General features: G+C 38.0%; 1 protein-coding gene across 2 annotated transcripts in view; it reads left to right on the top strand.

Moving 5' to 3' along the window:
* The window catches only part of WDR35 (WD repeat domain 35), an 85,929-nt gene that overhangs the window by 35,694 nt on the left and 22,872 nt on the right, over positions 1 to 27,363 (top strand). The window contains exons 9-17 of one of the 2 annotated variants that reach the window (XM_066386218.1): positions 166 to 291; positions 3,071 to 3,256; positions 9,547 to 9,579; positions 9,934 to 9,994; positions 17,264 to 17,408; positions 20,350 to 20,416; positions 21,427 to 21,480; positions 22,576 to 22,685; positions 22,979 to 23,189. In XM_066386218.1, coding sequence (XP_066242315.1) covers positions 166 to 291; positions 3,071 to 3,256; positions 9,547 to 9,579; positions 9,934 to 9,994; positions 17,264 to 17,408; positions 20,350 to 20,416; positions 21,427 to 21,480; positions 22,576 to 22,685; positions 22,979 to 23,189 — 993 coding nt within the window. The remainder of the gene's footprint in view (positions 1 to 165; positions 292 to 3,070; positions 3,257 to 9,546; positions 9,580 to 9,933; positions 9,995 to 17,263; positions 17,409 to 20,349; positions 20,417 to 21,426; positions 21,481 to 22,575; positions 22,686 to 22,978; positions 23,190 to 27,363) is intronic. The other variant, XM_066386219.1, reaches the window with a different exon arrangement.

The following is a 27,363-nucleotide window of genomic DNA, read 5'->3' as shown; positions in this document are numbered from 1 at the left end:
TTCTGAGTAAACAAACAAAAAAAATTCAAGGAAAATGTTTTGTAGTGAGTAGCAACCTTTCACAAATTAATTTTTGTGCCAGTTTTGATCCCTCTGATGTGATTGGTAGCAATTTGTATTTTATTTAATTGTGATCATTGAGGTTACATATAATTATTTTTTCAGTGTCTAGGCACTTTGAAGGTTTCTGGAAAGCAGATATCTGCACTGTCTTGGGAAGGAGGTGGATTGAAAATTGCACTAGCTGTCGATTGTTTTATATATTTTGCAAATATTCGACCTGATTATAAGGTGAGTATTATGAACAGTTGTAAAAAAAGAAAAGGAGCTGTTTTTACTAAATAATTTTGTTATAGCTCAAAATGTGTTTCTTGCCCTATTCATATAGCCTCTTTGTTTTAGAAGCCAGCTAAAAGGAGGCTTTTCAGTGTGAAAACCTCAGAACTAGGAAGCTTTTCTGGGATACTGTAGGTATCGAGTAACATTCCTCTAATGGTCAGCGTCCCAGCAGGAAACAGATGGTACACTCACAGGAGTCATTGAAGAGAGACTGATGGAGGGTTTATTACCGGGCTCTGGGCAGGGGTAGGAGGACTGGGAAGGGATGACACAGAGAGCACCCAGAGGCTAGCAACAGCAAGCAAGATGAGGAAGTATTGTCCTGGCGCTGGTCAGAGCTGTGATGGTGCGCGAGGGCCCACCTGCCGGAGCCACTGCCAGCTGGCTGGGCAGAGACAGCTCGGGGGCTAGGGACTTCAGCCCTCTCCCTACCTGTGCACATCTGCTACTGGCCAAGCCAGAAGGCAAGGTAGCCCAGGGAACGGAGTTCAGAGAAGTCAGCCTCCAAGACACAGAGCAGGGGTGAGCAGGGAGAGAATGGATCAGAGGGGAAAATTCTGAAGGTTCAGACTGAGCTGGTAAACTAGTAAAAGTATTTGTTATTAAAAAACTTATACAAATATCATCTTTAAAGGGCAGAGAACCTTGGAGAAATGTCTGAGTCTAGGACTGGTGTGGGGAAAGTGTGGGCTAAGCATGGTGCATCTTACAGTGCCAGGAAGTCAGGGAGTGCTAAAGAAGCAGAAGGGAAGCCGTGCCAGAGACACAGAGCTCCTGGCGGCCAACGGTGGATCAATCTGAGCAACACTGGATTGTGACCCAAATTATAAAACAAATTGTCCAGGAATACAAACTGATATAAATAAACGAGGGAAACAAAACAGATAGATCTCCTTGACGAAGTACTCAAATTTACTCAGGCCCCGCCCCCTTCAGGAGGTGGTGTGCAGTCCCCTCTTCCCCAGGTTGACCATAGGCTGCACTTAGTGACTGATGTCCAAAGAGTACAGAATGGAGAGGGGCAAAAAAGAAAGTAACTTCACAGCGGAGAAACCTGGCAAACACTGCCTTGTCTCAGTGATCAAGGTCAGCATCCCTAGTGATGTCACGTGGGATCACGTACCCCCTGATGACATGACAGAAGAGCTCTTCATTTCTCTGGTGGTATTCCTAAAAACTGATACTCCTGATCTGAGCTTGGGAAGGACATCAGACAAACCCAAATTGAAGGACATTTTACAAAATACCTGATCGGTACTCCTCAAAGCTGTCATTAAAAACGAAGACAGACTGAAAACCTGTCAGGGCCCAGGGAAACCAAAGGAAACACGACAACTAAATATAATATATCCTCAGAAGGATTCTGAAAGAGGAAAATGACATTATGGAAAAGCTGATGAAATCTAAATAAGTATGAAGTTCTGTTAGTAATACTTCATCAGCGTTGGTGCCTTAGCTGTCACAAATGTACTGTGGTGATATAAGATGCAAACAATAGGCAACGGCAAGAGAGGAGTACAGGGAGCTCTGTGCTGGCTCTGTAACTTTTGTGTAAGTCTAATATTGCCTTAAAGTAAAAATGTTAGCTTTGAATAGTAAACAGAATTGTAATAACGTTGACTCTATTGGTTGATTCAAAATGGCACATAAATACATTGGGAGAGTTAGCGGGAGTGGAAGCTCTAAGTATACAAGTTCCGTAATCGATACATATGGACCATGGAGATAGCTACCACAACCATTACAACTAGAAGAGTTGTAAATATCTGCCCTGGGAGGAAATTGAGGAGAAGGTTCTGCATTTTGTTTTTGTTTTAAATAAGCCATGTAGAATTATCTGATTATAAACTCTGTGCAAATGTTACTCTGATAAAAACAAATATAAAAAGTGTGAATGGGGGGGAAAGGCAGAGTGTCTGTCTTTAGATTTGGTTTGGAGACCAAAATCTGAGCTTGTGACCGTGGTCCCTCTCCCTGCTGCACCCCCTTGCAGCCATTACTGACTATTGAGAAATTTTTTTTTATTGATTTTAATTTATTGTGCTTACATATATTCAAGTGTCCCACCGAATATATCTCCCTCCCCTCCCACCCCCGTGTTCCCCTTGATTCCCCCTTTGTCCCCTCCCCTCAACACCCTCTGCTCTTCCCTCCAGGATTTGCTGTCCTGCTCTCTATAATGCTGTGTTATGTATATATAATTTCACTAATCTCTTTCCCTTCTCTGATCCCATCCTCTCCTCCCCTTTCCCTCTGACCACTTTCCCTCTGTCCCTTTGATCCCACCTCTGCCTCTATTCTGTTCCTCATTTCACATTGTTCATTAAATTCTTCATATGAGTGAGGTCATATGATATTTTTCTTTCTCTGCCTGGCTTATTTCTGAAATTCCCACCACTGAAGCTTAAATCTTACAGATGAAAATAAGGAAAGTTAAAAAACTAATTTATTTTTACAGTACATTATTTGTTTTATAACTATCTGAATCACTCTTAGATTTTTGTTATTTTAATGAGAAAAGGGGTTCAGCTGAATGTTCATCTTTCTCTCATTCATTTCTGAAGAATATATTTTGTCAGAATTGATAAACCATGTATCTGCAATATTTCTAGAGTAAAAATATAATAATGTGTTTTCTTTCCCAAGGTTAAATGTTCATTCTCCCTTTTCCTGCCTTTTCTTCCCCTCTTCCCTCCTCCCATTCCCTCTCTTCCATCCTTTTTTTTCCTAGTGGGGATATTGCTCAAATACCATCGTCTATGCTTATACCAAACCTGATCGTCCAGAGTACTGTGTTATATTTTGGGATACGAAAAACAATGAGAAATACATTAAATATGTGAAGAGTCTCATTTCTATTACTACCTATGGTGATTTCTGCATTTTGGCTACAAAGGCTGAAGAAAATCATCCTCAGGTAGGTGTTCTTGATATTGTAAAATGTAGATGGGTCAGTGGCTTGGCAGAATTGGGTTATAGTTATCTACCTTATTAAGCATGGCCTCTGTATGGACAGGTGCAGTGAAGTATTGGGTCTATTGGTCATGTCTAGCTAGACCTCTGTTTTGGAAAATGATATGACCTATCAGTTCTATGTTCCTTGATTTTTTTTCCCCAATCAGTTGATCCACTGACTTTATATTGACCAGTTTAGTATTAAAGCTTTTTGTCTCTGAAATATATTCAAAATACTACAAAACCTTTTCCAAATTAAAATTCCATGAGCAAAACTGAATATCCAGATGTCTAGTATAAATGCTCAAGAAATTATAGTTATATTGCTTTAAAAATCAATGTCTTGTAGCACAAAATAAGTAATGTAAACAATGCCTTTTTAAGAGGTATGGTAACAATTTAAATATTTGCAGAAGCATGTAAGTTTTTCAAAAGAGAACTACTGTTATGTTTTAAATTATTTTATCCCATTAAAAAGTATAGAGTTTTTGGTTTAAAGCAACCATTTGAACCTGCACATTTGACTCTATTTTTTCCTGAAACTCACTAAAACAGAGTATTTTTAAAGAAGTCATAAGTCCATAGGGACCAGAAAGGGAGAGGAAATGGCAACATACAGTGTGTCTGTAAAGTCATGGTGCACTTTGACCGGTCACAGGAAAGCAACAAAAGATGACAGAAATGTGAAATCTGCACCAAATAAAAGGAAAACTCCCAGTTTTATACCTATTCAGTGCAGCTCGATGTGGGCTCACGCACAGATTTTTTAAGGTTTCTTAGATAGCTATCCCGTATAGCCTCTACAGACTCGTCACTGACTGATGGCCTACCAGAACGGGGTTTCTCCACCAAACTGCCGGTTTCCTTCAACTGCTTATCCCACCCGGTAATGTTATTCCTATGTGGTGGCGCTTCATTATAAACACGCCGATATTCACGTTGCACTTTGGTCACGGACTCGAATTTAGCGAGCCACAGAACACACTGAACTTTCCTCTGTATCGTCCACATCTTGACTGGCATGGCCGTGGGCTGCTCCGCTGTATACACGGTGTTACGTCATCATCTGCGCATGCACACATGCTGCCACATCATCCTACAGAAACTGGGAGGGTTTTCCTTTTTCTGGTGCAGATTTCACGTTTCTGTCGTCTTTTGTTGCTTTCCTGTGACTGGTCAAAAGTGCACCATGACTTTACGGACACACTGTAGTTCTGGAGGTTAGAGAGGAGGCTGATTGGTGGTAATTGCCTTAGCAGACCTAAGGGGAATGAGTCCTAACTCATCAAGGGGACCTTCCTGGGTGTGGATGAGAGGTGGCCTACTATTGGTTCATTGCTAGTGGTCGGGATGAATCCTAGAAGGTGATTGGTCAGTGAGCATTCCCTGTGCCTCCACTCTTCCTGTCGCTGATAGCTGGAGGGATTGTGAGGGGAATGTTTATGTTCGGATGGAGGGGCTGGCGGCGGGCTGGATAAATAGCCTCTGAGGGCCGTATCTGGCACGTGGGCCGTAGTTTGGGGACCCATGTTTATTTTCCCCACGGCACACCTGACCATGTCTCACGGCACACTGGTTGAAAAACACTGCTCTAAAGGTACTCACGTTGGAAGTCTCCCAGGAAATGCCCTTGCCCAATCACCTTACTGTGAGGATGAGTTGTGAGGCTCACTCATAAACAAACAGATTCCAAACAGCTTTTTAGTGTCACATTCTTAAATATAAGCAGCTAGACAAGTTATCAGACATTTCAGGAAAGCATCTGATTTAACATACAGACACAAAAACACAGAGAAAAGGGGGGGAGGGAGCAGAGACTGTAAGAAGAACACTCCAAAGGGACCACCTCAGGTAACTTCAGAGAGTTTAGAGATATCCATCTATAAAGCAAGGGAAGGATACTGTAGGTAAGGAAGCTTTTGAGAATTGCAAATGTGGTAACAACTGTGAAAATGTGACAGAAGAGTTGGAGGAGAAAATTAAGGAAGACTGATAAAGTGGAGAAAGAAGATCAGGAAATGGAGAAGAGGAGTGAAGATACAAGAAACTTGCAGGATGGCCCTGGAAGTTCAGTATTGGAACATCAGTTCTAAAAAAGTGAACATTTAGTTGGCTGTCTGTTTATTTTGATATCAGTTTCTCTTGCTGAGCAAAAACTTTTTATTCTGATGTAGTCCCATTCATTTATCTTTGCCTTCACTTCTCTTGCCATTGGAGTCAAGTTCATAAAATGTTCTTTAAAACCCAGGTCCATGAGTTTAGTACCTATGTCTTCTTCTATGTACTTTATTGTTTCAGGTCTTATATTTAGGTCTTTGATCCATTTTGAATTAATTTTAGTACACGGGGACAGGCTGTAGTCGAGTTTCATTCTTTTGCATGTGGCTTTCCAGTTTTCCCAACACCATTTGTTGAAGAGGCTTTCTTTTCTCCATTGTGTGTTGTTGGCCCCTTTATCAAAGATTATTTGACCATATATATGTGGTTTTATTTCTGGGCTTTCTATTCTGTTCCATTGGTCTGAGTGTCTATTTTTCTGCCAATACCATGCTGTTTTGATTATCGTGGCCCTATAATATAGTTTAAAGTCAGGTATTGTAATGCCCCCAGCTTCATTCTTTTTCCTTAGGATTGTTTTGGCTATTCGGGGTTTTTTATAGTTCCATATAAATCTGATGATTTTTTGTTCCATTTCTTTAAAAAATCTCATAGGGATTTTGATGGGAATTGCATTAAATTTGTATATTGCTTTGGGTAATATGGCCATTTTGATTATATGTATTCTTCCTATCCAAGAACAAGGAATATTTTTCCATCTCATTGTATCTTTTTCGATTTCCCTTAACAATGCTTTGTAATTTTCATTATATAGGTCCTTTACATTCTTTGTTATGTTTATTCCTAAGTATTTTATTTTTTTTGTTGCAATCGTGAAGGGGATTATTTTTTTGAGTTCGTTTTCTAATATTTCATTGTTGGCATAGAGAAAGGCTATGGACTTCTGTATGTTAATTTTGTATCCTGCGACCTTACTGTATTGGTTTATTGTTTCTAATAATCTTTTTGTGGAGTCCTTCGGGTTTTCGATGTATAGGATCATATCATCAGCAAAAAGTGATACCTTTACTTCTTCTTTTCCGATATGGATGCCTTTTATTTCTTTGTCTTGTCTGATTGCTCTGGCCAGAACTTCTAGCACCACGTTAAATAAGAGTGGAGAGAGTGGACAACCCTGTCTTGTTCCTGATTTAAGGTAGAAAGTCCTCAGTTTTATGCCATTTAATATGATGTTGGCTGATGGTTTATCATATATGGCCTTTATCATGTTGAGATATTTTCCTTCTATACCCATTTTGTTGAGAGTCTTAAACATAAAATTGTGTTGTATTTTATCAAAAGCCTTTTCTGCATCTATTGATAAGCCAACTAAATGGGAAATGATATTTTCAAACAACAGCTCAGATAAGGGCCTAATTTCCAAAATTTACAAAGAACTCATAAAACTCAACAACAAACAAACAAACAATCCAATAAAAAAATGGGAAGAAGACATGAATAGACACTTCTCCCAGGAAGAGATACAAATGGCCAACAGATATATGAAAAGATGCTCAGCTTCATTAGTTATTAGGGAAATGCAAATCAAAACTACAATGAGATACCACCTCACCCCTGTTAGATTAGCTATTATCAACAAGACGGGTAATAGCAAATGTTGGAGAGGCTGTGGAGAAAAAGGAACCCTCATTCACTGTTGGTGGGACTGTAAAGTAGTACAACCATTATGGAGGAAAGTATGGTGGTTCCTCAAAAAACTGCAAATAGAACTACCTTATGACCCAACAATCCCTCTACTGGGTATATACCCCAAAACCTCAGAAACATTGATACGTGAAGACACATGTAGCCCCATGTTCATTGCAGCACTGTTCACAGTGGCCAAGACATGGAAACAACCAAAAAGCCCTTCAATAGAAGACTGGATAAAGAAGATGTGGCACATATACACTATGGAATACTACTCAGCCATAAGAAATGATGACATCAGATCATTTACAGCAAAATGGTGGGATCTTGATAACATTATAAGGAGTGAAATAAGTAAATCAGAAAAAAACAAGAAATACATGATTCCATACATTGGTGGAACATAAAAATGAGACTAAGAGACATGGACAAGTGTGTGGTGGTTACCAGGGGTGGGGGGAGGGAGGACAGGGGGAGAGTTAGGGGGAGGGGGAGGGGCACAGAGAACTAGATAGAGGGTGGCGAAGGACAATCTGACTTTGGGCGAGGGGTATGCAACATAATTTAATGACAAGGTAACCTAGACATGTTTTCTTTGAATATATGTACCCTGATTTATTAATGTCATCCCATTACCATTAATAAAAATTTATTTAAAAAAAAAACAAACATTAAACTAATATGTAAATTTAAAAAAAAATAAAAAAAAAATAAAAAAGTGAACAGGCAAAACGGAGTCAAGTAATTCTGAAAAAAAAAATTCAAGAAAATGTCCCTGTGTTTCTAGATTTTAAGTGTTGAGGTCACTGAATAACAATATTTCCGTATCGAGTCATGTCATTGTGATGTTTCATAGTTCTAGGGATAAAAGGATTCTACAAGCTTCTGAGGAAAAACACTTAATAGGGCTAGGTAACCTAGTAGCATTCAACTTGTCCACAGCAGTACTTTGGAGAATTGCTTTCAAAATTCTGAGGAAGAACAATCTCCCATCTTCAATTCCATGTCTTAAGCCAACTATTACTTAAAATGAAGGTAGAATAAAAATATTCATAGATATACAGGCTCACCAAAAATTTATGCTTCAAGGTTTCTGATCTTAGAAAGCTACTTCAGGATCTGATCCACCACAAGGAGGACTAAACTGGGAAAGAGGAAGAAGCAGGACAGCCTGCCTACAGTGGTGCAGAGTGGTCCCAGCGCACAGTGTGCGGCATGCCAGGGGGCTGCACAGGAGAGCAGGTCACAGGGTTCCGGAAGAAATTCAAGATGAGGTTAATAGAGCTGTTAACGTAGCTGAACCTTTGAAAAGAGACATGCGTACTGGGAGTGAAATGGGGACTTGAGTTAGTAATAATTAGAGAAAACTAAGCAAAGAGCAAAAACAAATGACCGAAGTGCACTTGAAAGGAAAATAGCTCATGATATACTTGAGGACTCAATTTTGTGAATAGCATTTATCTAGTCAAAATGATGTACTTACTGGATTTCTTAATTTAAAAAACTTTTGTTTGAAGTATGATAAACTAATTAAGCCCTAAGCTCTGATCTAATAAAATTTAAGTGGAAAAATGGAGGAATGGCCTGACCTGTGGTGGCGCAGTAGATAAAGCGTCGACCTGGAAATGCTGAGGTTGCCGGTTCGAAACCCTGGGCTTGCCTGGTCAAGGCACATATGGGAGTTGATGCTTCCAGCTCCTCCCCCCTTCTCTCTCTCTCTGTCTCTCCCTCTCCTCTCTAAAATGAATAATAATAATAATAAAAAAATGGAGGAATGGAAGGGTCCCCGTGGGATAAGGGTCACACTGAGAGGTGAGAGAGACTACATTCTTGTCTCTTATAGAAGGGAGTCAATAGAAAACTCCCCAATTGAAACAAAATGTATTTCTTAGATTGTGGAGGTAAATATCAAAGGGATGAATTAAGCTGAAAGTAATTACTCTAGGAATGAAGAAATGGAAAGTTAGGGGAGATTTGTGTTTTTAGTAAGAAGTCTCATGGAACTGTTTGAGTCTGTGAGCATGCAATGAGAAGTAAATATAAAATACAAGTTATTTGTGGTGTCTTGTGGCAGTGAGTAAGCTTATTTTAAGTATGGAAGAGTAAATTATAATATTTTAGTAGGACATTTGTCATTTCGATGATATTTATAGAAATTAGACAAGTTTTACTTGAGATGCTGGAAAAAGAAAGACAAAGTTTGTATGTTATAGAGAATTGATTAACTTGCAATCATCCTAATCAGGAGAACTGTTAAGTAAAATAGTATCCTTGGTTAGATGCAGAAAAGGTGACTAACAGTAAAAAAAATGAAATTATCACTTTAGCACACTATGATATAAAGTGTACATTATGCTTGATTGTTTTCTTAATATGAATTGTTGATAATTATTTGTGTGTGTGTTAATTGGCTTTTTAAGCCTTTTTCACTAGGTTGGATTATGCTTTTTCTAAATTAACTGAATTTTTCTGAATTTCTTATGTCATTTATATATTGCTTCAAAGGAGGAGAGCCAGCTGGAAACATTTGGTGCAATGGTAACAAGTTAAATTAGCTCTTATAGCTGATCATAGGATAAAAATGAATATTGAGGTTATAGCTGACCAGGAATTTAGAAGTGTAACTAATGAACTGTAGCCAGTGTATTTGTGTTCCTTAAGTGTCTTAAAATCCACAGTGTTCCATTATTGAGAAATCAACCTTGGTTTAATTTTAATTCATATTTTTTATATTTAGTGTTGTAGATTATATTAATCTGCTATTCTTTGACAACATTTTATCCATTATTTCTCAGTGATACTTGAGAAAGAGATAGGCATGCTATGTGGAACGTTACTTCCTTTATTGTACTTAAACAGGAGTTCTGATGCCTTTTTTTTATTTGTTCACAGTTTGTGCTAGTTCTTTGTAATTCTATTGGTACACCCTTGGATCCCAAATACATTGATATTGGTAAGGAAATGTTCATATTTATTTCCTATTTAATCAAGTTTTATTTGTAAAATGAATTAAAAAACCTAACAGTGGTACTATTAAATTAGAATGGTATTCTCCAAAACGAGGATGAGCCTATTTCCTGGTTTGCCAGGTCCAGTGTATGCCTGTTAACCATGGTACAATGATTAATAATGCTGAATTAACCAGAAGTACCCTGATTAACACACCAATTATAAGGTTATTTTATCTAAAATCCATAATAATCTCACAACTGCTGTACTGCTATCATTTGCTTTAAGTGGGAACTATAATTGTATAGGAATTGGTATGCACAGTAATGATTAATATGTAATAAACTGAAGATTATAGAAAGAATTTTGCCCTTAAAGCACTTTTATTATTAATAAACTGCCTGTAAATACCTCTCTTCCATAAAAAACACATGGCTGCTTGTAAAAATGAATTTGCCTTTTCCAGAATTTTCCAAAGAAATATGTCTATTATTAGGGACTTTAAAAATGCCTGAGTTTTTTTTTTTTTTTTTTTTTTTTTGTATTTTTCTGAAGCTGGAAACGGGGAGAGACAGTCAGACAGACTCCCACATGTGCCCTACCGGGACCCACCCGGCACGCCCACCAGAGGGCGATGCTCTGCCCCTCCGGGGCTTTGCTCTGTCGCTACCAGAGCCACTCTAGCGCCTGGGGCAGAGGCCAAGGAGCCATCCCCAGCGCCCGGGCCATCTTTGCTCCAATGGAGCCTTGGCTGCGGGAGGGGAAGAGAGAGACGGAGAGGAAGGAGAGGGGGAGGGGTGGAGAAGCAGATGGGCGCTTCTCCTGTGTGCCCTGGCTGGGAATCGAACCCGGGACTTCTGCACACCAGGCCTACTGGCCAGGGCAAAAATGCCTGAGTTTTTGTATTCAGGTATTTGTTACTTTAGATCAGTGGTCCCCAACCTTTTTTGGGCCACGGACTGGATTAATGTCGAAAATATTTTCACGGACCAGCCTTTAGGGTGGGATGGATAAATGTATCACGTGACTGAGACAAGCATCAAAAGTGAGTCTTAGATGGATGTAACAGAGGGAATCTGGTCATTTTTTAAAAATAAAAGATCGTACAGACTTAAATATAAATAAAACGGAAATAATGTAAGTTATTTATTCTTTCTCTGTGGACCGGTACCAAATGGCCCATGAACCGGTACCGGTCCGCGGCCCGGGGGTTGGGGACCACTGCTTTAGATGTACCATTCCCTGTATCCAATAGCTATGAAAGTAACTGTTAAAAAGTTTCAAATTTTGTTTAAGTATTTTGTTAAAAACTATCACCAAATATTTTGACCCTGTTTTACTATAACTTCCAGAAGTAAAGATTTTCTTTTGAAGAATATGGTAGTTTATTGGATATGGTATTAGAAAAACTATTAGATTTCAAAACTGAAAACATTGAATTAGGTTCTGAATCAGGTTCTGAATCTGAGAACTAATCTTTTCTTTTCCCTTCGGATTTCACATGTAGCCTTTACAGTCAAATGTTAGTGTCTGCCTTCTAAGTGTTTCATTTTGCCGAGCCTTGTGGGTAATACAAGCAAATGTGAGAAATATTTACTGGCCTGAAAGATTTTATACTTTATGTTTAGGGGCTTGGTAACTGACTTGTAGATCTTGAAACTTTTCAACTTCATGTCTTTGTTGTTACTAGGCATATTTATATGTTTATACACACACACATACACACACACGTTAGTGTTCCTTGTTAAAGGGCTTAGCTTAAAATTATTACAGACTGATCATCACATGAATATCTTATATTTATTAGGAACAAAAGTCTAAGGGGTAAATTCTGTCAATCTTCAGATTATATTCTTTTTTCTTTGATATCAAGTTTTAACATAGAATCATAATGCTGATGGGATTAGCTTCAAAGTAATTTTATCACAGGTATTCTACTTTTAATAAAGCCAGATGTAAATTTTTAGCCTTCATCAAATAGCAAATGCTTGAGGGCATAATTATTTGTGGTTCTGAGTCTAGCAACTATTTATTTTGCAGTCTCTGTGGCTGAAATTTTAACAAACAGTTCTTTCATTGGTTTACTGCCAAAGTAAACTCACCTAAGACTCAACATTTTTTTCATACTGTAAAATTCCTTTTTAAAGTTTCTATGCCAAATTTTCATGAGGACTGGAGGCTAAAGCAAAAAAAAAAAAAAAAAAGAAAAAAGAAAAGTATGTAACTGATATTATTACAGAAAGTGTGATTTTTGTTTTGTCCTATTTGTATAGAAAATTTAAAAAAGAACTTAATGCATTATTATAGAAGTTTAGTTTGTGGTATTCTGTTGTACTGTCCAGGTAGGAGGTAGGTATCTTTTTTGATGTTCTTCCTCCGAGTCCTCAGGTGTGCTTAGGTGTGCTTCTATTCAGAGTATTTACTCTGCACTGTGATTGTTGATTTTCTTGTTTATCTTCCCCATACGATTTTGAGCTTCTTAAACATCTTCATCTATTTATTTCTGTATCCCCACTGCCTAAGAGTGTATTTGTTTATTGAATGTATGAAAATATTGAAAATATCCATTTGTTAGTAAACCTTCAATGAGCATATATTGTTTCAGTACTATAGTGGGTACAGGGAAGGCTAAGAAATTAATTATGAAATTTCCTGTAGGATCACTAAATAAATAATTAAAATACCATTAATCTGTTGAACAAGGACAGTTACTGCTCTGCTATCTGCCAGGTATTGTGCTAGGTGCTGGATAAGTGGAGGTCAGTGCATGAGGATGGCACGGACATCCTTTCTACTTAGAGAAGGTTTCATTTGAGCTGAGTATTGAAGGGTACCTCTTCAGGTGACACTTTGAGAAAACAGCATTTGCAGAAGTATGAAGGCATGACAAATGTCTGAACAGTATCAGGTGCCTGTGCAGCCACTTTGCTGGGAGCAGGCAGGAGTTTCCTAACAATTGGTATAGCACAGGAAGTGAGTCTTTTGTGCGGTCCAGAGCGGGCAGTTGATGAAAATGTTTCAGTGCTACTTCAGTTTGCCAGCTCTTTAAAGGGCTGAGAAATGATTAAGTGGGAAAGCGGAGGAACATTACAGTGTAGATATTTATTTCGGTCTTCAGCATTTAAATATTACAAACAGGGTTTTACTTGTATGCAAATTTGTGGATTTTGCCCTGGCCGGTTGGCTCAGTGGTAGAGCGTTGGCCTGGCATGCAGGAGTCCCGGGTTCGATTCCCGGCCAGGGCACACAGGAGAAGCGCCCATCTGCTTCTCCGCCCCTCCCCCTCTCCTTCCTCTCTGTTTCTCTCTTCCCCTTCCGCAGCCGAGGCTCCACTGGAACAAAGTTTGCCCGGGCGCTGAGGATGGCTCTATGGCCTCTGCCTCAGGCGCTAGAATAGCTCTGGTTGCAACAGAGCGATGCCCTAGATGGGCAGAGCATCGCCCCCTGGTGGGAGTGCCCCGTGGATCCTGGTCGGGTGCATGCGGGAGTCTGTCTGCCTCCTCGTTTCCAACTTCAGAAAAATACAAAAAAAAAAAAAAAAAAAAAAAAAAAGGCTGAAACAAAAAAGCAGGTATGAATTATAATGAGAACAAATATATATTAAAAAAATTTGTGGATTTTTAAAAATCACTTTAAATCCTTGCTTGGCTAATAAGTACTTACTACCTACTAGCATTATAAAATTCAGTTAATGAAAGCATGACTACTTTCTTAAAATTTTTTTCCCCAATTATCTTTGTAGATATTTTGAGTTTCTCTTTTCAGATTTTGAATAGCTCAGAAGGACATGAAGTGCTTTTATCCCAGTTGTGATTTCTTTCTAAAATACTTTCTTCCTAAAATATTCTATTAAAATTTGTTCTTCTAACTTTTTCCTAGAGGCTTTGGTCTAGGAAACTAAGAACTGATCTACCTGGATGGATGGATCTTTTAATAAAGATCCAGTATCATTTATGTAGAAGGTTTAGCTACCCATGTGAATTTGCTGACATCACTGCCACATTGATTCAAAAGAACCTATGTGTCAGATAATTTGTAATTGTTTTTAGTATTGACTAGTGGATCTGTATATAGTTTTATTTAAAAAAAACCTATGTAGATAATACAAATAAAAACAGTAATAGCAACCACACTGGACACTTATCAGCCCTTTATGAGAGGTGGTGTGCCATAGTAGTTAAGAGCGTGGATTCGGAGCCAGATTAACTGGGTTTATATCCCAGCTTCTACTGCTTTCCAGCTGTGCAACTTCAGGAAGTTATTTAACCATTCCATACTTTAGTTTCTTCATCTGCTAAGTGAGAATAATAATAATGTCTACCTGACAGGATGGTTGTAAGTTAATATATGTACTATATTAATTATATACAGTGTGTCCGTAAAGTCATGGTGCACTTTTGACCAGTTACAGGAAAGCAACAAAAGACGATAGAAATGTGAAATCTGCACCAAATAAAAGGAAAACTCTCCCAGTTTCATACCTATTCAGTGCAGTTCGATGTGGGCTCACGCACAGATTTTTTAGGGCTCCTTAGGTAGCTATCCCGTATAGCCTCTACAGACTCGTCACTGACTGATGGCCTACCAGAACGGGGTTTCTCCACCAAACTGCCGGTTTCCTTCAACTGCTTATCCCACCGAGTAATGTTATTCCTATGTGGTGGCGCTTCATTATAAACACGCCGATATTCACGTTGCACTTTGGTCACGGATTCGAATTTAGCGAGCCACAGAACACACTGAACTTTCCTCTGTATCGTCCACATCTCGACTGGCATGGCCGTGGGCTGCTCCACTGTATACACGGTGTTACGTCATCATCTGCGCATGCGCACATGCTGCCACATCATCCTACAGAAACTGGGAGGGTTTTCCTTTTATTTGGTGCAGATTTCACATTTCTATTGTCTTTTGTTGCTTTCCTGTGACTGGTCAAAAGTGCACCATGACTTTACAGACACACTGTATTAATATACTCATGTTATACATGGTATTATAATTAATATATTAAAATATATGCCTGACATAATTTTGAAAAATTCAATAAATATTGGCTTTTAAAATATTTATTTTATGTTAGGCACTGTATTATGCTTTATATTTAAATTTAATCTGTAAAGCAGCTCTGGAAGATTGGTATAATTATTACTTTCACTTTACAGTCAGTAAACTAAGGTTCAGAGGTAATAAGTAATTTATCTAAGGCCACAGAGTTAGCAAATGCCTATGATTTAAATCCAAGAGATCTGACTATTACTGTGAAACCACTAGTATTTTAATTTTGAATTAATCAGGCTAATGATAAACTCTTATGGTTATTTAGGATGTATCAAAATACAGGGACATGATTGTAATTGCAGGTTAACATTGGTTAGAAAAGTACTTTCATATGCTAAGAAAGAATGGTATTTTATTAGAAAGCAGTTACATTTTGTGAACTTCACATCACATTAAGAGCATAATAGTTACCAGCATCAGAGTCTTCACGATAGCATTTATTGGGAAGTGAGCAGAGTGTGTGTGATTTAGTGGAGACGGGTCGGGGAGAGCCTGCGCCTGGCTGCCCGGTCCTTCCACGCGGGGTTTCCGCAGGCTGGCCTGTCCCCAGGACTGCCCTTCACCTGGTGTCCCCGCATGAAGGCTTCTGTCCCCCTCTAGGGTTGGGTAAGAGTACACATTTTTAATACAAAAATCTTGACAAGTGGAAGGAAAAATTTTTCAAAAATATGATTCACTATTCTGAGTTATTTAGCCTATAAACATTCTTGAATTTGAATCTCCAGTTTGTTAAATCTATTCAATTAACACCATACCGTCAATCAAGTTTCTGATTCTTTGTTCAGTTTCTAGGTTTCTTACTGCCTTAAATGCCTTTTATTTGGCCTGTGGCAAGAACTCCTCCGTAAATGGTAATTGCAGTTAACATCATTTGTTTATTCTGGCTTTATAAATGGTGACTTTTTGTAATAGTTGTAAGTAGTGGAGTAGTTTTTTTTTTTTTTACCGTTTTAATCATGAATTTAGAAATTAGGTACTAAAATGATCTTTTATGAAGGAGTTTTTGTGTGGATTTATGTTTAATTTTATGTTGTTTATTTTCTTTGTGACCTTGGACATGTTATTTTACATTTTTAATTTTTCATTTCTTTGTAGGATGGATATGATGAGACTATCTGTTTCATTAAAGGGTACACAGTAAGAGCTTAATTAAATGTTCTCTAAGAAGCAGAATATATGAAAAAAAATTATATGTTAAGGAGAATATATTCCTAAATTAGGAAGAAACTTTGGAGAATTTTCTTTTCTAAATTAGTGAGGAAATATAAGACATGAGATCGGAAGGAAGGACAAATGCCCTAACCAAGCAGTAGTGGTAGTGGGGATGTGAGGAAGAAATGGGATTTTATTTATCCATTCATCAGTTAATGGACATTTGGGTGGTTTTTACTTTTTGGCTATTATGAATAATGCTGTTATGAACATTTGTGTATATGAATTTTTGTGTGAACACATGTTGTCATATTTTAGGTTATACCTAAGAGTGGAATTGCTGGGGTAGATAGTGATTCTATGTTTGCATTTTAAAGAACTGCTAAGCTGTTTTTCAAAGTGGGTGCTCCACTCTACATTCCTACCATTTCTCCACATCTTTGCCAATACTCAGGTCTTGTCTCACGCTTGAATCTAGCAGAAATAGTGGGTGTGAAGTGGTGTCCCATTGTGGCATTTGCCTGATGGCTAATGATATTGAGCACCTTTCCATCTGCTTACTGGTTATTTGTATATCTTCACTGGAGAAATTTCTCTTCAGATCCTTAGCCTATTTTTCAACTGGGCTATATGTCTCTGAGTCATAAGAGTTCTTTACATATGTATTCTCTCTCTTGTGGGTTGTTTATGCAGTTTTTTTATGGTGTACTTTGAAGCACAAATGGTTTTAATTTTGATGACGTCCAATTTATCTATTTTTCTTTGGTTGCTTGTGCTTTTGGTGTCATGCTTAAGAAACCATTGCCTAACCCAAAGTCACAAAGACTTACTCCTATGTTTTTTTCTAAGAGCTCTATAGTTAGGTCTTTGATCCATTTTGAATTAATATTTTTGTATGGTTTTACAAACATTTGACTCTTAACCGATTTCCCAGACTGTGTGTGGGGAATACTGTCTGTAAAACAAGAAGTTGAACTCTATGACCACTGAAGTCCTTTGCAGCCATTCTGTGAGTCTGTGTAACTGTAACCTAACTGTCTCAATGTTTTTTTTTTTTTAATAGTACCACTATTTGTTGCAATGACCAAAACCCACGTGATAGCAGCTTCAAAAGAAGCATTTTATATCTGGCAATATCGTGTGGCAAAGAAGCTCATGGCATTGGAAATTAATCAGATGACACGGTCTCGAAAAGAAGGGAGAGAAAGGTATATCTCTTGATGCATATTTTTAGAAGCTCAATCATATCACATTTATTTTATTTTACTTTTTTTTATTTTTTTCAAAACTCATAGAAAATTTTTAGAAGAGTTTATTTGAGCCAAACTGGCACCATATGCCTGGGAGCAACATCTCAAATGCTCCTTCAACCATATCCTGTTTCCATCAGACATAGTTATAAATTGTCGTGCTCGAGAACTGTAAATTGTTTTAATAGAAATGTTTTCTAGTTGATTTGAATATCTTTCAAGTGGATCTGTTTAAATTGATCAAAATAAAAGAGAAGGAAGCATGGTGTGATCAAAGAAAGCCCTTAGAGATAAAGATTGGAAATCTGTGTTTCCATGTTTTTATAAGGAAATGGCTATTCTTTCTTATCTGTTCTCACCAGATTAGGGTTGTCATGCTCTACTGACATGTGGTTATACAGCGGAGGTCTGTGTGTTAGTGGCACAGGGCTTCTCAGGACCAGGAGGGGGTGGTTGTGGTATTGTTCTCCACAGGAGGGGGTGGTTGTGGTGCTGTTCACCACAGGAGAGTCAGGTCCTTGACACGGATATAAAGGAGGTCTTAGGTAGGGTGCACTGGCCACTACACTTCTCTCTTTTACCCTGGATTCCGGGGAGTCTGGGTTTGGAACTATTTCTGGCCCTGAGGAAAAGAGGGCTCTACTGCATAGTTAGGAGCCAGGATTCTCTATAGTAAATCTCAAGATGCAGGTGCATTTACTGCAGGGGTCCCCAAACTTTTTACACAGAGGGCCAGTTCACTGTCCCTCAGACCGTTGGAGGGCCGCCACATACAGTGCTCCTCTCACTGACCACCAATGAAAGAGGTGGCCCTTCCGGAAGTGCGGTGGGGGGGCGGATAAATGGCCTCAGGGGGCTGCATGCGCCCCACGGGCCGTAGTTTGGGGACGCCTGATTTACTGTGTTTTGGAAGTTCTCTTTTAGTGATATTCTGTGTGTTATTCGTCATCCTAAGCTGTTAGGTAAAGCATTTGGTTAAACGTTTTAACTTCATGCTTCTTAACGAGGGCATAGGCCTGTGCTGGTGGGGTGAGCAGCGAGCGGGCAGTCATGTCTGGAATCTCAGCCTGCTTTTTTGAATCCTCTTCTCTCTTCCCATTAACTCACTCTTGCACTAAGATAGGAGATATGTCCCTAGTAAAAGTATTTTGGTTTTGTGACTTCACATGGAAGCAGACAAAAACAAGTGAAAAATACTGTATCTTGGTTTCTTGCTACTTCTGAAAGACTCGGTGGGAAGAACCTTTGGCCCCTTTAAGGGCAGTATGTGGCTGTGGCAGAAATGAAGGAGGCCTGCAGTCTGGGGAGAAGGCAGCCCTTCGGACAGAGCTGGGCGGAAAGATCTAGCCTCTCTATAGAGTGGAGTGAGTGTCCTCCATAGCCAGCTAAGGAGATTCTGGCTTTAAATAAGGAAAACAGCCTTTATTTTTGGTATTTCCAGCTGGAATATATTTCTGTATTGAACTAGTTCTCTCTGGACCTTAGTTTCCGCATCTGAAAGGTGTAATTGATGATGGTGACAGCAGTTAACACGGATTACTTGCTGTGTGTCAGCCACTATGGAGAGTCTGTATTCATATCAGTCAATATTCCTATTATTCCCGTTTCCCAGAGAGGAAACCGAGACACACAAGCTTAAATTATTTGCCAAAGGTCACGAGCTGATAAGTAGAGATGGGATATACCAGCAGTTTATCTGGCCTGAAACCACTTTGCTCAAATTGGCCTTTCTTGTTGTACTTACTTGTTTTAAGAAAGGGAGGTGGTCAGATTTCTTGGGATACCTATTCTGACTTTTGACTTTTATTTGTGATAAATTAGTAGAAATAGTAACTGTGTGTACTTAATAGAAATGTATTAAAATGCAGAAACATGGCACTTCTAAATTGGTCCACCTTTCTATATTTAATATAGTTCTATTGAACTTAATATTTGAGCTCCTTGTTACATTGATGAAAGGATAATTATGATTTCAAGTTAACAATGATAAAATTTCATGATACATTATTTTAAAGATGGAAAATGGCTTGATTTTCCTGTAATTATATTACAGCTTGAACCCTTTTTATATATCAGGCTGTGTATGCATATGCTTTATAAAAACCATTTCATTATGTCTCTCAAAAATCCTCCAAGGGGGAACTGTCATCCTTATTGTACAGGTGGAGAAATTGAGGCTCAGAGAAGTCAAGCTCCTTTCCCAGGTCCGCATAGCTACTCTATGATGTCTCTACTCTATTCACCTCTGTTCATTTTAGTATTTTTTTCAGCAGACATTGTAGAGCAGCTGTCAGTGTGCTACACAGTGGAGATGTAGTCTTTGTCTCCAGGAAGCTTACCCCCTGGTGGGAGAGACAGACTGGCAGGGATACTGCAGTGTAAGCGTCACAACAAAACTATTGGAGAGTTGATAGAAGTCCCAAAGTGGTGCATCTTCATAACACAGTATGCACAGGGAAGAAGTCTTTAGTTCAGAGCAAAAATTCCATTAATTAGAGCTTTGCAAATATATTTAAGCTTTATTTTTATTAAGCACATTGATAGAAGGGAAGTTACAGAGAAACAACAGAGGAACTCAGTATATTAGAAGTTACTTCTGACTAATGTTCATTTGGAGAGTAAGGTAAAATATCTCTCGGGCTTAATGAAATTCATTGGAAACATGGGCTTTACTGTGTAAATATACTTTCAGGAACATCTCGTTTGTATAATTGGTAAACAGCTGGTAGATAGTTTCTATCTCTATAAGATTGAGCTTTGTCAAGAACTCTTTAAAATAACACAGACATTTATATTAAATAACAATATTCATTGGGGTTATCCAAGCCTTTCATTGTTTTAGAGATGATGAAATAGTATAACTTTTATGCTATCTTTGAAATTCTTATTTTTTCCCCAGAATTTATCATGTTGATTATACTCCTGGATCAGTGGATGGGGTGCTTGATTATAGTAAAGTCATTCAAGTAGGTGATTTTATTACTGTCATCAAATCTGTAGATTTGTAAATACTGTAATTTTATTTTGAGACCTGAAAAAGAATTTGTTTTCACTGATAGCATATTATTCTAGTAATTATTTAAAATTTTATATTTGGAAAACCTTTTTCTAGATCTGTTATTTTTTCTTTCTTTTGATTTAAAAAACATTTTATTTTAAAATAATGTTGGCTCACAGGAAGTTGCAAAAATAACACATGGAACCTCTTCACCCAGCTTCCTTCAATGGTGACATTTTATATAACTGTATAATATCAGAATCAAGAAATTGACACTGGTAATATTACTGTTCAAACTCTGACCCGATTCCTCATTTTTGCACTAGTTTTCACATGTATGTGTGTGCGCATAGTTTTATGTGATTTTATCATCATGAAGGAACTTCCTATGTACTCCTTCATTTTCACATCTACCCTCCGCTCTATCCTTGTTCCCTGGCAACCACTAATTTGTTTCCATCTCTAGAGTTCTGATACCCTGAGAATGCTTTATGAATGAACTCATGCAGCATGTGACCTTTGGGGATTGGCTTCTTTTCACTAAGCATGGCTCTAGTGAGCCATCCATTGTGGCACTGCCTGGCCATCTCTCCATTCCCCATTTTGGCATGGTTGGTCCTTCTCCCACCTGTTCATCTATCGTGAGTAAGCTCAGGTTTTATCCTCCCTGCCCATTTCAGTATGAGTTAGGTGCTCCTTTCTCGGTGCTCTCCTGTGTGGACTCTTTTTTTTTTTTTAATCATCTGTCCTGTAGTTAGGTGTTTGCTTCACTGTCTTCCCCAGTAGACTTTTAACTAATTCTTGAGGGTAAAGATTTCATCAAAGTATCTCTAGTGCTTAGTTCAGTGTCTGGCACAGAGTAGGTACTCAATTAGTAAAAAATTTGTTGGTAAATATATTGTTGAACTGTATACTACTTTATATCAGATTAGTCATTCAATAAATATTTGTTAAAGGATAATAATTGATTTATTTTAGGGCACAAGAGACCCAATTTGTGCCATAACTGCATCTGATAAGACATTGATTGTGGTAAGTTGTGAAAGAAATTATTTTATGAATAATAATTGTTTAAATTGTAAAAATAGAGTAAAGCAATATGTTTTGGATTTGCATATCATCTTTTGGGGCACTTTGTGTTTTACTGAGTCCAACATAAGAAATAAGAAAGTCTTAAAGATTGCCTCACCAATTGTTTATCTTTTGCAAAAATAGCTGTTTATAAAAACAGTGGAATGGGGGCCAGTTGGAGAGAGTTTGACATTAGGTTAAATGAGCCTTCTAAATGGTTGGCAGAAGTGAGGTGGGCTGGATGGCATTAGTAGGTCTTAAAAAGTTTCCTCCTCGTGTGGCCTGCTATTTGGTGTTGGAGAAAGTGCTTTGGCTCACCTGCTTTTATAAGACTTAGGATGAAAAGGTGATGTATTTGCTAGCCAGTAAAATAAAGAAGTACATTGCAAATTTTTGCTGAGTTTTTCCAATGACATCAGTGTATAGTGTCTTTTCTTGAGTTCTGACATTTGAAAATATTAATTTTTAGAGATAAATGTTTACTTTCATATAGTAATGCTGATAGAGTCATTGAATTTGTTTTTCTATTTTTAAAAAATTTTATCTAAAAAATTACATTTAAAGAGGTGATCATTGCTTTCTGATTATCTTCCTTTGCTGCAAACTTGTATCAGATAGACTTTCAGTAACAACTGTTTCATATGATGACCTTATATTGATCTTTCATACATATGAAATTTAACTCAGTATATGCTTTATATTTTAGTTTTTAATGTATTCCGCATATTACTCTAGACAACAACTATAAATAAGCCTAGATATTTCTTCTTTGTGATATAAGAATGTGTGTATTACTGAAGGACTAGGTTTTTGACTTCTTTTTGAATGCTACATGAAAAAAATTGGATCACCTTCTACCACGTTTAGAGGGTTTTAATTAATTAACTTAAGAGATAAAGGTGTACTCAGTCACCTGATTCGGTATCACAAGGGAATTTGCGATGACAGCCTCACTTTGATTTTGAAACAAAGGTATGAACATATACAGAGACCTATAATTGTAATTTAATATTATTATGGGAAATTTGCTTTAGTAATGAAAAGTAATTTCCACAGGGTCGTGAATCTGGCACCATTCAGAGATACAGTCTTCCTAATGTTGGTTTGATTCAAAAATATTCCCTTACTTGTCGAGCCAGCCAGTTATCGCTGAACTGCAGCTCTAGGTGAGTGAGCCTTCTCCTTGAGTAGACATCTGACTCGGATGCTGTCAGTTGGGGCTGTAGGGTTTCTGTAATAAATGCAAAGTGTGTGTTTAATTGTTTTACAGTTAAGTGCGGTTTTACTGTACTGTATTTGTATTTAAATGTATTTATCTAATGGGAAAAATATAGAAACTCAACCTTATTCCCAGGTTCTGATGAGCTGATTTTGAGGAAAAATGGTTATAGGTAATTTATTCATGCTTCCTGGTAGTAATTTTATAGTTTTTTCCCTTCTCCAATCTCATGATTTGCAGTCGTCTGGCTATCATAGACAACTCAGGAGTTCTCACTTTTTTTGACCTGGATGCTCGGGTAACAGACAGCAAGGGACAGCAAGTCATTGGCGAGTTGTTAAAATTGGAGCGAAAAGATGTGTGGGATATGAAGTGGGCCAAGGATAATCCGGATTTGTTTGCAATGATGGAGAAAACAAGGATGTACGTTTTCAGAAACTTGGATCCTGAGGTAAAAACAAGAAACGAGCATTACCGGTACATAAATAATGAGCCAAATATCAAGACGTGGGTATTTTTCGTTTGTTTCTTCAAGTGGTTTATTGGTGTTGGCTGCATGAATTTCTGAAAGTAAACAGAAACTTTTCGGTGGAGTTTTAAAATATTTGGTTTGAAGGGGAATAATACTCATCCTTTAAATATTTTCTATTTTCTCTGAAAGGCACTTTCTAAGCATTTTATCTGTTATTTTTAAAAGATGGAACCACGATCATTAACTATATAGAGTTTATTTTTTCCTGTCAAAGTAAAAAGAAGAAAAGATTCAAAATACCATAATTGCTTAAAACAACCTAACCAAAAAAATGTGGCTTTGAAACTGCTTTGTTCTCTCATTGCCCTTTGCCTGTGTATCTGCCTCCTTCCGTGCTTATCTTGTCTCATTGTTACCCACTGGCTGTCACCCACAAAGGCGTGTTCTTTCTCACCCAATAATCCTATGAGTTTGCAGATGTAGACTGTAATTGATGTACTCCCTCTGGGGTACCAGGAAGCCCCTCTCTCACTAATTTTAAAGTTATATTTTGACTTTCTACTTGTGGCTCACAGCAGCTAATTTTTAGGCCCTGAATTTTCCTGTTACTTTAGTCTGCTCTGGATCAGCTGTAACTGCTGTGTTTAGGAAATTCAAGATAATTTGAGTGGTAGCCATTATTAAGAAGATTAATCTTTTAAACATTTAATGGAGGTTCAATTTGGAACTTCTGTACTCCACTAATGTAAATAGTAAGAGATGAGTTAATAAATGCTTTATGTCATTAATTGATGTTGGTTTGGACCTGGAAGGAAATTGCATGTCTGGGCCTCTGAGTTGCTAATGATCCTCTGTTGTACTTTCTTTTAAAGTCACTTAAAAAATTTAAAATTTATTGATTAGAGAGATAGATAGATAGATAGAGAGAGAGAGAGAGAGAAAGAGAAAGAGAAAGAGAGAGAGAGAAGCATAAATCTGTTCCTGTATGTGCCCTGACTGGGGATTGAACCAGCAATCTCTGCAGTTCGGGATTATACTTTAACCAACCGAACTATCTGGCCAGGGCTTCTGTAATAATTTACTTAATGGTAAACTATTTGCCTCTTTAATATAACTTTGTTAAAGCTGTTAAGAGTCTGAAGGATCTTTGTAATTTTTAGACCCCGAAAAATGGTTCAAAGGAAAGGCATTCATTTGACCTATAAGCATGGCTTCTTTCAAGGGTCTGAAGGAATTCGACCCTTCCCACAAAACACTTGTGGAAACTGGACAGGATAACCAGATGGAAGTAGAGTACCTTTTGAATGTTAGGGCCCTTTTCTCCATCCTTGGAAATGACTAGTAATTACTACTTGGAAATTCAGAGATCGTGCGTCTGGAGGAGTGAGAGCATTGAGCCTGGCTGTTCAAAATGTGTGTGGCACAGATGGGGATTCTAGCACCAACTAAATCGTCGCCTGGTGGAAAGTGTTTCTTAAGTAGTTTTAACATAACAGCCTTTTTCTTTTTAAACTTGAGTTTGTTGTCTGGCTTGGCATATACTTCAATTTCTATTAGATTTACAGCTAGGTGAATTTTTTATAACCTTACCGCTGGCTGGATTTCTTCACAAGCCATGCTGCTGTTCTTTTCATTCATGAGGACGCTGGCTGGCTGTGGACTGATCATTCCTCTGGCTGCCTTCCTGACTGATTATTAAGAACATGCTGTTCAAAACAGAACTGCAGGAGCTCCTTTCTTCAGGACACAGTATTCTGTGTTATTATTTATGAGAGAAGCTATTGCTTGATGGTTAATACTATTATTTTTTATCCATTTGAGTGTTAGCATGAATTCTCAATTTATGCTTTTAAGTTGAAAACTGTTCTTCAGATTATTTGTGAGAAAGGGTACCATTTGTGTGCAGGGTCCTAATTCATTGATAAGGCACATTTTCTTTGAGAATTAGGAAATGGGAATTCAATATTGGTATTTCCTGTTTGATCATTTTCCTATCTCAGGGGTGCTGTCACGGAACTGACCAACCCTTTTATTCCTCTTGGTCTCCCTCTCATTGGTATTCTGGTTTCATATTCATGTTTGTGTCATAGTGTATATTTTTATCTGGCAGGCTACCTTATTTGTACATTTGCTTCTTTTTCAAACAAGAGGTTTCCAAACTTTTGAATACATGCCTTTTTATTGAGTACATTACCTTTTTTGTAATGAAACCTTTTTGGGGGCGTGATAAAAGGATTTTATAAAATTTTCTCATATAATCTATTTTAATGAATGATTTCTACATTCTAAAAGAAAATAAATATTTTAAAACCCCATTAACACATGTAACGTGCATACAGGAACCTCATTCTTAAGCCTAGACATACTATACTCAAACTAAATAGAATTCAAATTTTACTCAGATTAAATAGATTTCTTATTTTCATCTTTTTGGTATCTTCCTATTAAAATGTTTGTAGTTTTTGCCTAACCAGGTGGTGGTGCAATGGATAGAGCGTCAGACTGGGATGCGGAGGACCCAGGTTTGAGACCCTGAGGTCGCCAGCTTGAGCGTGGGCTCATCTGGTTTGAGCAAAGCTCACCAGCTTGGACCCAAGGTCGCTGGCTCGAGCAAGGGGTTACTCGGTCTGCTGAAGGCCTGCAATCAAGGCACATATGAGAAAGCAATCAATGAACAACTAAGGTGTCGCAACAAAAAACTGATGGATTGATGCTTCTCATCTCTCTTTGTTCCTGTCTGTCTGTCCCTATCTCTCCCTCTCTCTGACTTTCACTGTCTCTGTAAAAAAAAAAAAAAAAAAAGGGATTCTCTAAAATGTTTGTAGTTTTGATCATAGGTGAAGGACTAACTCTCAGAGTTATAAATTTGATATGTAATTTCATTTGGATTTTTTTACTTTCTATTTCATTCTGATATACATATAAAAACATATTTTTAAAAGTTACACTCTAGTATTATTTCCATTACCAGACAACCTTATCCTATTCTTTTGACAGTGTTCTCGGAGGTAGTAAGTATACCGGAAGTTTATTTCTTTTGATTTATATATTCATACCTATTCTTTCTGTTAGGGATTTAGGGCAGCTACTTTACATTATAGTATTCATTTACTACACTTTATGTCTACAAGCCTTGTAACACTGTGATAAAAGAAAGACATAGAACAGACTCAAGTGTTTACATATTGGCAAATTATGTAGAACATCTATCAGGAATGTGCTTTGGCTAATGTTACAGAGGACGAATTTTTCAGTATTGGTATGAGACTTCTTTGATATATGTACTTAAATACAAATATAGTGTTTGTTAATTTTATTAAGAATTAAATTGAATGTCAAATTGCATGGGTAAGAATTATTAAGCTTTGTAAGGCATTTATGGATTAATTAGGAAAATCTGGACTGACATTAGATGCTATAAGGTAATTAATATTGATTATGTAAGGCAGAGGTCCCCAAACTTTTTACACAGGGAGCCAGTTCACTGTCCCTCAGACCATTGGAGGGCTGGACTATAAAGAGGTGTTTTATTTATTTATTTATTTTTTGAAGTTAGAAACGGGGAGGCAGTCAGACAGACTCCCGCATGCGTCCGACCAGGATCCACCCAGCATGCCCACCAGGGGGCGATGCTCTGTCCATCTGGGGTGTTGTTGCTCTGTTGCAACCAGAACCATTCTAGTGCCTGAAGCAGAGGCCATAGAGCCATCCTCAGCACCCGGGCCAATTTTGCTCCAATGGAGCCTTGGCTGTGGGAGGGAAAGAGAGAGACAGAGAGGAAGGAGAGGGGGAGGGGCAGAGAAGCAGATGGGCGCCTTTCCTGTATGCCCTGGCTGGGAATTGAACCCGGGACCCCTGCATGCCAGGCCGACGCTCTACCACTGAGCCAACTGGCCAGGGCCAGGGCCGGACTATAAAAAAAACTATGAACAAATCCCTATGCACACTGCACATATCTTATTTTAAAGTAAAAAAACAAAACGGGAACAAATACAATATTTAAAATAAAGAACAAGTAAATTTAAATCAACAAACTGACCAGTATTTCAATAGGAACTATGCTCCTCTCACTGACCACTAATGAAAGAGGTGCCCCTTCCAGAAGTGCGGCAGGGGCGGATAAATGGCCTCAGGGGGCCGCAGTTTGGGGACC

The sequence above is a fragment of the Saccopteryx leptura genome, chromosome 5 (genome assembly GCF_036850995.1).
Source record: "Saccopteryx leptura isolate mSacLep1 chromosome 5, mSacLep1_pri_phased_curated, whole genome shotgun sequence".
Classification (NCBI taxonomy): Eukaryota; Metazoa; Chordata; class Mammalia; order Chiroptera; family Emballonuridae; genus Saccopteryx; species Saccopteryx leptura.
This window is presented reverse-complemented; position numbering and strand designations above follow the sequence as displayed.